This window comes from Rana temporaria, chromosome 3 (assembly GCF_905171775.1).
Source record: "Rana temporaria chromosome 3, aRanTem1.1, whole genome shotgun sequence".
Taxonomy (NCBI): Eukaryota; Metazoa; Chordata; class Amphibia; order Anura; family Ranidae; genus Rana; species Rana temporaria.
The window spans coordinates 70,907,725-70,923,436 of NC_053491.1; the positions used below are offsets into that span (position 1 = coordinate 70,907,725).

The 15,712-nt window shown below is 42.1% G+C and overlaps 1 protein-coding gene across 1 annotated transcript in view; it reads right to left on the minus strand.

The window, feature by feature from the left end:
- The window catches only part of DNAAF4 (dynein axonemal assembly factor 4), a 60,820-nt gene that overhangs the window by 34,119 nt on the left and 10,989 nt on the right, over positions 1-15,712 (minus strand). The window contains exon 5 of the mRNA XM_040342729.1: positions 5,159-5,286. Within this exon, the coding sequence (XP_040198663.1) occupies positions 5,159-5,286 (128 nt within the window). The remainder of the gene's footprint in view (positions 1-5,158; positions 5,287-15,712) is intronic.

Here is a 15,712-nt window from a genome sequence, read left to right on the forward strand (position 1 = left end):
GATTGAAAACTGGCTATGGGGGGCAAGTCCAGAGGATGATGAAAGCGGGGACGGCCAGGGGTCTGTCCTGGGACCAATCCTATTTAATTTATTTATAAACTATCTGGAGGATGGGATAAACGGCTCAATCTCAGTTTTTGCGGACGATACTAAGCTAAGCAGGGCAACAGCTTCTCCGCAGTATGTGGAAACCTTGCAAGAAGATCTGAACAGATTAATGGGGTGGGCAACTACATGGCAAATTAGGTTTAATGTAGAAAAAGTTTAAATAATGAATTCGGGTGCCAAAAATATGAATGCAATCTACTCACTAGGGGAGAACCACTGGGGGAATCTAGGATGGAAAAGGACCTGGGTGTCTTAGTAGATGATAGGCTCAGCAATGGCATGCAATGCCAAGCTGCTGCAAGCAAAGCCAACAGAATATTGGCATGCATTAGAAAGGGGATTCACTAGAGATAAAACAATAATTCCCCCACTCTACAAGACTCTGGATCGGCCTCACCTGGAGTATACCATCCAGTACTGGGCACCAGTCCTCAGAAGGGATGTGCTGGAACAGAAGAGAGTCCAGAGAAGGGCAACAAAGCTGATAAAGGGGACTGGAGGATCTCAGCTATGGGGAAAGACTGCAAGCACTGAACTTATTCTCTGGAGAAGAGACGCTTGAGAGGGGATATGATTTCAATGTACAAATAACGTACTGGTGACCCCACAACGAAGATAAAACTATTACACGAAAGGGAATTTAAAAAGGCATACGGCCATTCACTAAAATTAGAAGAGAAGCGGTTTAACCTTAAACTGTGTAAAGGGTTCTTGACTGTAAGAATGTGGAATTCTCTTCCACAAGCAGTGGTTTTAGCGGGAAGGATTGATAATTTTGAAAAACTATTAGATAGGCACCTTAACAACCACAACATACAGGGATATACAATGTAATATAAACATAAAAGCACACACAGGTTGGACTTGATGGACTTGTGTCTTTTTTCAACCTCACCAACTATGAAACTATGTAACAAAGAAGCTTTAAACTTGCATATTAACCACTTCCCGACCTCCTCATGTACATTTACGTCGGCAGAATGGCACGGACAGGCACAATCACGTACCTGTACGTCCTCTGCTAGACGTGGGTGGGGGGTCCGATCGGGACCCCCCCCGGTACATGCGGAGGTCGGGTCCGCTCGGGGAGCGATCCGGGACGACGGCGCGGCTATTTGTTTATAGCCGCTCCGTCGCGATCGCTCCCCGGAGCTGAAGAACGGGGAGAGCCGTGTGTAAACACGGCTTCCCCGTGCTTCACTGTGTCGGCGCATCGATCGCGTCATTCCCTTTATAGGGAAGACACGATCGATGACGTCATTCCTACAGCCACACCCCCCTACACTAGTAAACACACACAAAGTAAACCCTAACTCCTACAGCGCCCCCTGTGGTTAACTCCCAAACTGCAACTGTCATTTTCACAATAAAGAATGCAATATAAATGCATTTTTTGCTGTGAAAATGACAATTGTCCCAAAAATGTGTCAAAATTGTCCGAAGTGTCCGCCATAATGTCGCAGTCACGAAAAAAATCGCTGATCGCCGCCATTAGTAGTAAAAAAAATAAAAAAAATAAAAATGCAAAAAAACTATCCCCTATTTTGTAAACGCTATAAATTTTGCGCAAACCAACCGATAAACGATTATTGCGATTTTTTTTACCAAAAATAGGTAGAAGAATACGTATCGGCCTAAACTGAGGAAAAAAAAATTGTTATATATGTTTTTGGGGGATATTTATTACAGCAAAAAGTAAAAAATATTGCATTTTTTTCAAAATTGTCGCTCTATTTTTGTTTATAGCATAAAAAATAAAAACCGCAGAGGTGATCAAATACCACCAAAAGAAAGCTCTATTTGTGGGGAAAAAAGGACGCCAATTTTGTTTGGGAGCCACGTCGCACGACCGCGCAATTGTCTGTTAAAGCGACGCAGTCCCGAACTGTAAAAACCCCTTGGGTCTTTAGGCAGCAATATGGTCCGGGGCTTAAGTGGTTAAAGGCTGACATTCTGGACAGACAGTAGCTCATGTCTTGATGAGGGAGGTGTGAAGCAAACCATTGATGTTCCAGAAAAACGTATTTGTCTTATTGTGTCCAAACTTTTTATAGACAGTTGCAGGTATAAGCAACAAGAATCGGTTCGCACTAGAACCCAGTGGGGGAAAGGCACGTTCCATGCATATTTCCCACACCGCCCCTGGTGCAGCGTGTTTCTTAAAAGAAGTGCCATGGAGTAAGCCAGTTCTCTTCTCAAGAGCCAATCAATGTGGGTCCTGTTCATGGTATACCCAACTGGAAGAAGTCCCTAGGCCGACCAAGACTATCTCCCAGCTAGCCTTGGAAACCTCCAGTGCCACTTTGAGTCCTTGGTGGAATAAAGGGAATCTTGGCTGCTCAGCCTACCTCCCCCTATATCCCAAGCAGGAGAAAGAAGATGCTTAGGATGAAGATGAATCCGTGTTTTCCAGAGGATTTTATGGATAGCAAAAGACCTGCAGTTCTTTGACTTAACGCATATCTAGACCCAAAACACAAAAATCTATTACTTTGCAGTTTCCCAGTTCTTAAGAGTGGCACCTCATATTATTTTTTCAGGCATACCAATTTTTTATGACCTGGTTATCCAGTCAGTAACACGCTTCCTGTCCTTGGGTGAAAACGCTCACTCACTGTACTGCATCTAATAGGAGCAGTGTTGTCATCCTAGGCAGCACTTTTGATTTAGACTACAAACATCTCCCCTACTTCTTAGGCCCCTTTTACACGGGCGGATCTGTTTGGTGGACTCAGACAGGTCTGTCTCCACTTACTGTGCAGAGCGGAGGGAACAGAGTCTCGCTCTCCTTTATGGGGAAATCAAATGAAAATGGACCGCCCATCCAATCTACCAGATGAATGAAAAACAGGACCACCATCCATCTGGATGTGGCGGACAGGATTGGATAGCAGCGGGTGTCAGCGGACATGTCACTGCTGACATCCGCCTCACCATAGGGGTGAATGGATGGTCTGATCAGGCCTGCCTGAAAAACTAACAGGCGTACCTGATTGGACAGCCCGTGTGAAAGGGGCCTTATTTTCAATGTTTATAGTTTTAAAGCTCACAGAAGATAGCATTGGTTGAACTGGATGGACTTGAGTCTTTTTTCAACCAGACTAACTATGTAACTATAGAAGGAGAACAGCTGGGGAGTCAATGGTGGAAAATGATCTGGGTTTTCTGCTAGATCATATGCTTAACAATAGCATGCAATGCCAAGTTTTGGGCTCCAAACTAAGCAAAAGCCTTTCTTGTATTGAGAGGTATGGACACCAGAGAGAGAGAGATTTATAATTTTGCCCCTGTACAAATCATTAGACCTCATCTGGAATATGCAGCTCAGTTTTGGGCACCAGAACATTGGGGAATTGTAGAAACTGCAGAGAAGAGCAACCAAACTGAAGAGGCATGGAGGAGCATAGCTATGAGGAAAGATTAGAGAAACTGAATTTATTCTCTCTTTAGAAGAGGAAATTAAATGGGGATATGATCACCATGTGTAAATACGTAGGTGGTCCATATAGTAAATTCGGTGTTGAGTTATTCACTTTAAGGCCATCACAGAGGACACACTCTAGCGGAGTGTGGGACGTTTCGTTACAGTTACTGACTTTTTACTACATCCACCAAAATTATGTGAACGTCCAACTGATTGAGGAAAGCGCATACCTTTTAAAGGTTTAGTTGACCTTAAACCAAAGTTTTAGTTGCAAAATACAGTAGTTCACGCCAGATATCCAAACACATCAATATAAATGTGTAAATTGTTTGTTAATCCAAGTTTCCATACCAGGTCCTTAGCAAGATATCAAACTTAAATGCGTCTCTTGGGTTTAGAACCCACTTCTTTAGGAAAATGCACTCTTTACGTCTGAAGAAAAAGAGATTTGATCTTAAAATACGGAAAGGTTGCTTCACACCATATACCCCACTAGTTCTGATCGATGCTGGCGATGTCAGGGAGACAAAGGCTCCGTAATTCCACATTTACTGGAGTTGCCCGTTGATCACCCCCTACTGGACCGAGGTGCAGCGACTGTTGAGCCGCCTTCTGGACACACAGGTCCCTATGTCCCCCAAATTCTTCCTATTGGGTCTCCCCTGAGAACCTCTATGCCTTATAGAAAGTTAACACGCCATATCCTCACGGCTGCCCGCTGACTTGTAGCCCTAAATTGGAAAAAACGCTCTCCCCCTAACACAGAGGCCTTGCACGCTAGAATCAGGGATGTGGAGCTGATGGAGAGAATGACTGCCAGGATACAGGACAGATTAGAAGCCCACGACATTGTCTGGGGGCCATGGCGCCTTCGGGAGGACCCGCCGTGACCAGGTAAATGAGCTACTTCGATGACGTTTCCCTCTACTTCCCTCTCTACCCTTCATTTTATTTTTCTTCTGTCCCTTCTTTCTTTCTCCCTCCTATTGGGAGTACCCTTGTGACTCCCCCCATTTTTAACCTTTTGCAATGTACTTGTATGTGTTGCTATGATATGGCATTCTCAACCTCGGCTCTGTGCTAGCTATTGTCTAGGTACGCGGAGACGGTCCGCATTAATTACTACCTGAATGCCTGTAACACAGGCAGATGCGTGCCTTATTTCCTTATCTCTCCCTATGCTGTATCATATGTTCCTGTATGTTGTAAGCAATCTTATCTTTTCAATAAAAAGTTATTTGAGAAAAATACGGAAAGGTTTCTTCACCGTTAGAGCCGGTTCACACAGGGGCGGCACGACTTTGGGGGCGACTCGGCAAGGCGATCTCAAGACGACTTCAGAGGCGACTTGCAAAATGACTTCTGTATTGAGTCAATGCAAGTCACAAAGTTACTGTTTAAAATAACAGTACGGTGCACAAGAAGCTGCAGTGACACTGGATATCTAGCAGGATCCACAGGTATTTTTCTCTAGGGAGGGTTCTTGGCTTGAAAGAAGGAAACCGATGGAACCAACACATCTAAGAACTGAAAAGCTGCCAAATATTAAGATGTTGTTCTTGGGCTTGCAAATCCTTTAATCAGTAATTTGAACAACTGCATCCTTCGGGCAATATAGCTGCTTACCTCTTCCTCCTCTGCCAAACGAGATTCCCTGAGAGCCGTTGGGAAAACACGGGGGGTGAACTGAATTTTTATACTGCCAGTTTTCCTGGTGGGAGGCAAAACTTTTTCACTGCCAGGTTTTTCAGCTGCTGAAAAATAAGACAGAATATTTGGTTACTGTTTTTTTCATTTTAGCACAATGACCACATAAAGGCCTAACTCTTCTGGCCTCTTCTGGCAAAAAAAAAAAATCTGACAGCAGTTATAACCCTCCCTTAATCTATCCAAAATTAAAATTAAAGTTTTGCCCATAGCAATACTTTTAGCGGGTTGGAAGGATTAAACCGGTTCTTATTCATAGCATATTGGTATACAAGGCCTGTTGTCAGATGATATTTCATTTATTGTGGGGGTTAGGAGGGGAGGAATAAACCTTATTTTAATTTTGATACAATCAATAATTTGACAGAAATTCTATATCATTAATAACAATATTCATATTTTGACAAGAGATAGAAATTTAGCACTTGAGGATCAATAAAAGGGATCAGTGACAATGAAAAGGTTACTGTGACAGACCTAGCCGGGACAGAGGCTTTTGGAGGGGACTGAATGCTAGCCTTTTGGCTACCGATTATGGGCCCTGGCATTTGGGAAAAGGTGCTCTTTGTGAGCTGTATGCCTGGGGACCCCTGAGGTGGTGTTACTTTGGATTCAGGTCCATGTCCCCCCCAAGACACAGACTCTGGGAACCCTGTATATGCCATATTAGAAATAGTGACCGATTCATAATGTTGGGACACATACTGTTAGATGCCGATGTCAACTCCAGCCACCTGTCTGTTGTCTGCTATAATGTCAATGAGTCTAGTGTGGCTTCTCTTTCACCCATTGTTGGTTGTGCCAAGTAACCCTGCAATTGTATGAAGGAGTTCTGTGTTGATACGTATGATAATGTGTATTGTAGTTAGGGAGTCACATCGGCTGCTTTAAAGGTATTAGTTAATTAGCTCATGTTAATTTAAGTTTCTGGTTACAGGTGTATTGTTAATTGAGTAATTTGAGCAGGAGGGGTGAACCTTCTCTTTAACTGTATTATAAGACTTGTATTCTTGTTCTAATAAACAGTCCACGTTCAGCAAACCAACGAGTATCGTCTTGTTTTGTGCTTGTTAGCGGTTGGAATATCTGATATCTATATTCAGACTGGAAGGAAGTGGTATATGACTAAAGCACTCTAGCGGAGTGTGGGACGTTTCGTTACAGTTACTGACTTTTTACTACATCCACCAAAATTATGTGAACGTCCAACTGATTGAGGAAAGCGCATACCTTTTAAAGGTTTAGTTGACCTTAAACCAAAGTTTTAGTTGCAAAATACAGTAGTTCACGCCAGATATCCAAACACATCAATATAAATGTGTAAATTGTTTGTTAATCCAAGTTTCCATACCAGGTCCTTAGCAAGATATCAAACTTCAATGCGTCTCTTGGGTTTAGAACCCGCTTCTTTAGGAAAAGATGGGGGAAATAACCAAAACAGCAATCAATTAATAAAAACCATTATAAATTTAAAAGAACAGGGTGGTATTCCAAGTAATTGCAGCATCCAGCTCTCAAATATGTTTTCCACAGAGTGGGGGCTCCATATTCCAGCTATTGTGCAGAACCAACCAAACTGGTCTTGTCAGACACTCTCATGCGTGAATGCTGCCCCATCAAATCTAACATAACCACCAAGCTTCCAAAAGTAGAATATGTGATATATGTAATAACCACCTCAATGGTTAAAGGCTAAGTTCACTTAAAAAAACAAAAAACAAAAAAAAAAATGCACATTTTTTGCACAGGTAAAAAAATGTGCCTTTATTATATTTTGTAGTAGGAGCCTGCAAAGCATTGCACCAGCGATCAGCAGATACCTGATGCCATGCAGGTGTCCTGCATGCCGTCAGTGTATCGGTTTACCCCTACAGGTAAGCTGATACTCTAATGCCGCGTACACACAATCATTTTTCGGCATGAAAAAAAACTCTGTTTTTCAGCATGTCCAAAAAACAAAGTTTTTCCAACTTCATCATTAAAAACGACGTTGCCCACACACCATCGTTTTAAAAAAATGATGAACAAAGCGCGGTAACGTACAACGGCACTCTAAAGGGGAAGTTCTATTTGCCTTTGGGCTGCTTTAGCCGATTCCTTGTTAGTAAAAGACGATTCGTGCTTTTTTTTCTGTTACAGCGTGATGAATGTGCTTACTCTATGAACGGTAGTTTTACCAGAACGAGCGCTCCCGTCTCATAACTTGCTTCTGAGCATGCGCAGGTTTTTAATGTCGTTTTAGCCCACACACGATCATTTTTTACAACCCGAAAAACGACATCGTTTAAAACAACGTTAAAAAATGCAGCATGTTCGAATTTTTTTTTTGTCGTTTTTCAGAACCTGATGTGTAGCCCACACACGATCATTTTAAATGACGTTTTTCAACATTTTTTTCATGCCGAAAAATTATCGTGTGTACGCGGCATCAGACAAAAAGACTCAATGAACTACCACAGTGCTGTGGTAGTTCATTGAGAACTACATCCTGACAACAGCCAATGCCTCGTACACAGGATCAGAATTTCTGATGGAAAAAGTCAGACGGAATTTCTGACTTTTTCCGACAGAAAAAAATTCTGAAATTCCGTTCATCTGTATGGAAGTCCGACAGAGAAAAAAACATGCATGCTCGGAAACAATTCGACACATGCTCAGAAGCATTGAACTTCATTTTTCTAGGCTTGTCTTATGCCGCGTACAGACGGTCGTTTTTTGTGATGAAAAAAAACGACGTTTTAAAAAACGTCATTCAAAATGATCGTGTGTGGGCAAAACGTCGTTTTATGTCTTAAAAAAAACGACCAAAAAAAAATTCGAACATGCTCGAATTTTTTGTGTCGTTTTTCAAAACGTCGTTTTTTGTTTCACAGAAATTGACCGTGTGTAGCAAAAAACGACGTTTGAAACGACGTTTTTAAACCCGCGCATGCCCAGAAGCTAGTTATGAAGTGAGCTTCAATGGAAAAAAGTGGTGAAACGTAACCTCGCTTTGCTAGAGCACTGTGAAAAAACGATGGTGTGTAGGCAACATCGTTTTTGAAAATGATGTTTCAAAAACGTCGTTTTATTTCATGATTTCAAACGTCGTTTTTTTTCATCACAAAAAACGACCGTCTGTACGTGGCATTAGTGTTTTACGTCACCGCGATGGTCGGAATTTGGTGTGTCCGTGTGCAAGACAGCTTGAACGGAATTCCGTCAGAAAAACTCGTCAGAGTTTATTCCAACGGAAAATCTGATCGTGTGTACAGTACATTAGAATGTCAGGGCATGGAATTCATTTAGACACACGGAGCTGTAACATGTTCCCAAAAGTGAACTTATCCTTAACATACTTAAAGCGGATGTCCACTGAAAAAAAAAAATATTAAAAGCCAGCAGCTACAAATACTGCAACTGCTGACTTTTAATATTAGGACACTTACCTGTCCTGGAGTCCAGCGCCGTCCGCAGCAGAGGACGAGCGATCGCTTGTCACTCTGCTGTCCCCTGCCATCCTCGATGAGGGAACCAGACGGTGAAGCGCTCCGGCTTCACTGCCTGGTTCCCTACGGCGCATTCGCAAGTCGCGCTACGCCTGCCGATTGGCTCCTGCTGTGTCCTGGGAGTCGAGTGTTCCCAGAACACAACGGGGGGGGGGGGTGGAAGGGGGAGGAGGTGACGTCATGCCCGCAGTTTACCCAAGACTGTGGTCAGAAGTGGGTGCAAATACCTGTCTTTAGACAGGTATCTGCACCCCCCTCCCCCCTGAAAGGTGTCAAATGTGACATCGGAGGGGGGAGGGTTCCAATCAGCGGGAGTTCCACTTTAGGGTGGAGCTCTGCTTTAAAGAAGGGTTTCACCCAAAAGTGGAACCTCTGCTTATATGCTTCCTTCCCCCCTCTGGTAACACAGTTGGCAACCTTCAGCAGGGGGGGGGGGGGGGGGCGCTGTTTTTCGGAAGTGGACACGACCAGTGACAAGTTGCGCTGCTCGACCCAAGGTTGACCCTTCCTGAGAGGACGTCATAGTGAGTCTAAATGGGAGTGGTTTCACAATTAAATGTCAGGTGTGTAGCTGCAGGACACTAATGAGGACATCTGCATGGGCCTGCATCCCTTTAGACGTGCTGCTATTGAAAGCATCTCTCCCAAAATGAAATTTTTGTTGCAGGTAATGCCTGAAATATGACTTTTATCTAAGGCAGACTTCTGGGACAATTGGTGAGCCAATCACACAAGCAGGAAATTATGTTTCTGGAGGTGGTAAGTACACACTTTGTGTACAGAACAACTCCATGTAGCTATATTGCAATGTATTCTCAGAAAATACAGTGGCTGCAGACTGAAAAAAAAAAGGTAATTTTTAATAACATTCCATTACAATATGATTAGTGTCAAAATTATATGTGCTATATTTTTTCTTTATTTGCTATTTTTTCCCCCCCCACAAAAGTGGAGTTACCCTTTAATGATTGTACTATATAGTAATCATGTAACATTTTATTGAAGTGTTCCTGATTTCACCACTAGAGGGCAAACAAAATCTACAACCCACAACAAACTTGCCTGTAAAATTTATATACAGTAACTGTCATGTCATCATTTTAAAATCTCTAGGTGTTGATTTTACAAACCGCTATTTGCTTCAAAAATGATAGACTAATATTTTTATCATTGACATTTATTTATTTATTTCAGGTACTTGTAAAACGCAGTCAATTTACACAGTGCTTTTACATGGACATTGTACATTCAGATGAGTCCCTGCCCTCAAGGAGCTTACAATCTCAGGTCCCTAAATCACATTCATACATACACATACTAAGCACATGCTAAATTAATTATGTGGCTTTTTTTTACTTTATTTAGATACAACTATTTGTGGGACACAGCTGCTCAAATCACTTGTTGAGCATATTATGTCCTTGGGGATGGCTATTTGTGTTTAAAGTTTAATATTCGATTTTGTAAAATAGAAAAAAAAATGTTTTACTATGTTTATATGACTTATTTAATTCGACGCCTCTAAAAGTCCCAGGGTTGGTTACCCTTTCCCCATTTTTCCTTTATTTAGATACATTTTATCTCATAATTTAGGTTTGTAAAGGTTTCTATGAATACATCAATGAATGGCTGCTGAGTAAAAAAAATGTAATGTAACATAACGTCACATAAATCTTCCTACGTCATTGCAAAACGTTTTCTGATGCAATGCCAATGGCAAGAGCCATTACACACAGCTTTATTTACCTGCAGAGACAGTCAGGACTGTTCATATTGGGAAATTCCTTCATTACTTAGCATGCTTCTATTCTGTTAGCATGAGTAATGATATCTGTCTAACCAAGAAAGTAATGTAAAAAAAGATGATGATGAAAAGAAGCATACATCGGTAATACTCATCACTGCAGTACAGGTATGGGTACCATGTCTTGCTGCTCTAGGTTTAAACTCTGGTGTAAAAAAAATAATTAAATAAAACATTTTTTTCATTCAAGTATGTATTCCTATAAAAAATTGGATCTTCTGTTACTTTCGACCTTCTCTGAATTTTCTTTAAAAAAAATTCTGTTTATTTATTATTATTTTTTTTTTATGCTGCCGTTATCTGACTTCCTGTTAGAGAGTTGGGTTATCATCGTTCCACATGGTCCTACTGTATGTAGAAAGTTAGAGGTATGCTGAATGCTATTGGGAAAGGGTAGGAGATGGTGCCCACATCCATGAATCAAACAAGCTACAAAGAGATCCCTCTGGTGGGACTTTTAAGGGCAGAAGCTCCAAAGCAATCAAATATTTAGTATAAATAATAGGGCTGTTACTGATTAAAATTTTCGTGTTCGATTATTTTTTTTTTTTTTTTAATCGATTAATTTCGATTAATTATAACGCACATTCAGATTCAACTACTTTTAGCTGATCTCCTTGCATTGCAACTCTGCATTAGTCAGAGCTAAAGTCTGCATTGCTAAATGTGGTATACACTATATACAATCACCCGACAATTCATGACTTAACTTCACACAAATACATTTTAAATTCAAACTGTAGCACTGACGTAAGTAATTTTTTCTTATTAAACTTTAAGAAAAACGTAGAAAATTAGTTTAACTTTAATTATAAAACTTATCTAGTATATTGACTGTCAGTCACTTTATAGTAGGCAAGTAGGCATCACTTTAGCCAGTCACGCAGACATACCCGAGTGTTTACATTTTCTGGAAGCAGACATGATCGCATTTTATTGACAATATACCCTGAAGAACTGAACAGTCTTTCGCACGGAACAGATGTTGCCGATACACAAAGAATTGTCTGCACAAAACTGCTTAGGACAGGAAAACAATGGTTATTTTTGCCCCCTTCCCCTGATGGAGCCTGATGCATCCTCCTGCTCCACAGATGCAGAGGTACCTCAATCCAATGGGTGCAGTTTGTTAGCATTCAGCAGGGTAAGTCTCACTGTCCAGCGATGTAAAGAATTTTGATCGATCAAAAAAATTAAAGATTAAATCGAGGAATTAATCTTTAATTTCCCCAGCCCTAATAAAAAAAATTATTTTATTAGAAATGGTTAAAGCGGGGGTTCACCCTATAAACCCCAAAAAATATATATTTTTTTCTTCTACCATAAAATCAGGCATTGTAGCGCGAGCTACAGTATGCCTGTCCCGATTTTTTTATCCCCGTATTTACCGTGTACTCGTACATCGAAGATACCGACTCCCCTCGGGGAATGGGCGTGCCTATGGAGACGGAGGATGATTGACGGCCGGCTCTGGTGCGTCACGCTTCTCCGGAAATAGCCGAAATAGGCTTGGCTCTTCACGGCGCCTGCGCATAGCCTGTGCGCAGGCGCCGTGAAGAGCCGAGACCTACTCCGGCTGTCTTCGGGGAGAGTGACGTGCCAGGGCCGGCCGTCAATCATCCTCCCTCTCCATAGGCACGCCCATTCCCCGCGGGAGCCGAAATCTATAATGTACGAGTACACAGTGAGTACGGGGGTAAAAAAATCGGGACAGGCATACTGTAGCTCGCGCTACAATGCCTGTCTCGATGGTAAAATCGTGTCACTGAGGGTGAACCACCGCTTTAAAAAAGGAAGTTGGATATATTTGTACAACTACAGTTGATGCCGGTGCAAACAATGGTACACAGTATAGCGTTAATCCTCTTCTTCAGGGGTGAGTGGTTATGGGTAAAACACTAGTATCATGTGGATATATAGCTATAACTTGAAATGCGTTGGGTATACTCAGTATATGCATGTTCCACCAGATAGAAAAGGTGGTTATATGTCTTGTAATTACTGTGTACCATTGTTTGCAACGGCATCAACTGTAGTTGTACACCTATGTACTTTCCAACTTCCTGTTTTAACCATTTCTAATAAAATGTATTTTTTATACAAAATATTTGATCCCTTTGGAGCTTCTGCCCTTAAAAGTCCCACCAGAGGGATCTCTTTGTATGCTGTATTTAGGAGGTAGCCATCCTCTCTAGCTCACTTCTGAGATGGACAAAGGCGCCAACCTTTTGAGGAGCGAGGGCCACTTAAGCGACTTGGTAACTGGTCGTGGGCCACAATCAGCGGAGCGGGCGGATGGCAGTTCCGTGTCCGCTCTGCATATGAAAAGCGGACACGGACACAGCCTGATCGGATTGGAGGTAGGACACAAGTTGGTTTACATCTGCCACTCCTTAGAGGTGAATGGAGGGTCCAATTGGGTCAGACTGACTGACTATGTAAAAGGGGCCCATGGCTGCTTTCACACTGATGCTCTGCGGTTACCTGCACCGCGGGTGCAATGCAGTCTACCTTTCGCTTTTCTGCACTTTGCAATAGACTTCTAATATATTCTGCAGGTTTGGTGCACTTTCATGAATCTCACCAAACTCACAGAAATAACAGGTAACCCGCAGGTGCACTGCTCTGCATCTGCAGATTAGTTTGAAAGCAGCCCAGTAACCACTGCAGAACAGATATGCCCAAATATACCCTGTGATCTTAGTAATAAACTGACCTTTAATAACAGTATTCTATTTTATTCTATCCCAGAGCAGAAGGTCGTGGGCCACATCAGAGGGCTCCGCAGGCCACTGGTTGGGCCCCCCCAAGACTAGGGACTATAGGAATGTGCATGATCACAACTGATGTGCACTGCTTGTTCCAAAGGACATTACTAAGAGGCAGTAATGCACAGTATGAAATAATTTCATGAAGAATAAATTATAGGGCCATTAACACCTTCCCGCCTGGCCTATAGTAAAACAATGGCCAGGCGGGAGCACTGTTGTTCTGGGACGTCCTTTAAGAACACGCCTCTCGCAGGGCAACCCAGTGGCACGATCTGATACCTAATTAACCAGTTTCTTTCAGTAAAAATGGTTGCTTATACCAACAAAATTCACTGGTATATACAATCATAATGTGTAAAAAAAAAAAAAAAAATCTTGATCACTATGGTAACACTGTATTGCTGTGGTCAGTGCATTTTTTTTTTTAAATATATACGTCAGTGTCCCTGATCACTGCCATATATGAAAATAATTGTGATAAAAAATTACAAACTTCAAAAAAGTCGCGATGCCTCTTACTAAATACCCTGTACTGTCTACTTTCCAAAAAGGGGTCATTTGGGGGTATTTGTACTGTTCTAGCATTTTCAGGCCTCAAGAATTAGAATTAGGCTGTCAGTATCAGTACATCAGGATTGATCGATTTTCAAATACATGCCATAGTTTGTGGACTCTATAACTTTCCTACAGACTAAATAATATACACTGATTTGGGTTATTTTCACCAAAGAAATGTAGCAGTATACATTTTGGGCTAAATTTTTGAAGAACAATTATTTATTTGCAAAATCTTAAAACAGAAACAAGTTTTTTTTTCATTTATTTAGTAAAAAAAAAAAAATATCACCAAAAGAAAGTTCTATTTGTGTGAAAAAAATGATAACAATATGGGTACAGTGTTTAATGGGCGCACAATTGTCATTCACAGTGTGACAGCGCTGAAAGCCGAAAATTTTCCTAGGCAGGAAGGGGGTGAAAGTGTCCGCTTTCGAAGTGATACTAAAGTCTTATTTTTTTTTCTTCTATAAAAATAACAAACATGTTATACCTACCTGCTCTGTGAAGTGTTTTGCACAGAGCAGCCCCGATCCTCCTCTTCTCTGGTCCCTCTTTGTCACTCCTGGACTCTCCCTCCTGTAGAGTTCACCCACAGCAAGCAGCTTGCTATGGGGGGCACCAGAGTCGCTACTCATTGTGTCCATTCAGACACGGAGCCGTGGCCCAGCCCCACCCCCTCTCTCTCCTCATTTGCTCACTGACTTTGATTGACAGCAGCGGGAGCCAATGGCGCTTCACTGCTGTCTCAGCCAATAAGGAGGGAGAGTCTTGGACAGCCGAGTCTCTCCTGCAACATCGCTGGATCGAGATGGGATCAGGTTAGTGTAGGGATCCTCAGCCCGGGTGCACCCTTGGTTTGTTCTGTGTGTGAACCTTTGGCTAGCCGGACAATCAAAAATTACCAATACACAGTGATGGGTTCAAAATGATTGTGTATAAAATTTTTTACATCGAAGACAATTTATAACTTTAAACCACAAGATTTCCCTATACCTCCCAAAACCTCCCCTTAGCTTAACACCCTCCCAACACCCCATTGCCCAATCAATTAACGAGTTTATCAAATCTACCCCGATACATACAAGGTTAAAAAGAGTACAAAAGACATGTCACATTTGTGACGCAAACAATAGCTAATAACATAACACATCTACCACAATTCTTGCTATAGCAAATGTCATCCCTTTTATCCCAGGATATGTGGCCTAGGGTTGGCAGGTGTTTGTACACTTAGGGCCAGATTCTCGTAGTTTGGCGTAACTTTGTGCGGGCGTAACGTAACCTATTTACGCTACGCCTCCGCAACTTAGACGGGCAAGTGCTGTATTCTCAAAGCACTTGCTCCGTAAGTTGCGGCGGCGTAGCGTAAATAGGCCGGCGTAAGCCCGCCTAATTCAAATTTGGAACAGGGGGGGCGTGTTTTATGTAAATGTTCTGTGACCCGACGTGATTGATGTTTTTCACGAATGGCGCATGCGCCGTCCGTGGGAATCTCCCTGTGTGCATTGCTCCTAATACGCCGCAAGGACGTATTGGTTTTGACGTGAGCGTAAATTAAAAAAACCCCATTCACAGACGAGTTACGCAAACAAGGTAACATTTTCAAATTTCGTTGCGGGAACGACGGCCATACTTAACATTGGTACGCCGCACTTACGCCACCATATAGCAGGGGTAACTTTACGCTGGCAAAAGCCTAACGTAAACGGCGTATCTGTACTGTGTCGGCCGGGCGTACGTTTGTAAATTTGCGTACCTAGCGGCCAGCGTAAATATGCAGTTAAGATCCGACGGCGTAAGAGACTTACGCCGGTCGGATCTAATAGAAATCTATGTGCAACTGATTCTAAGA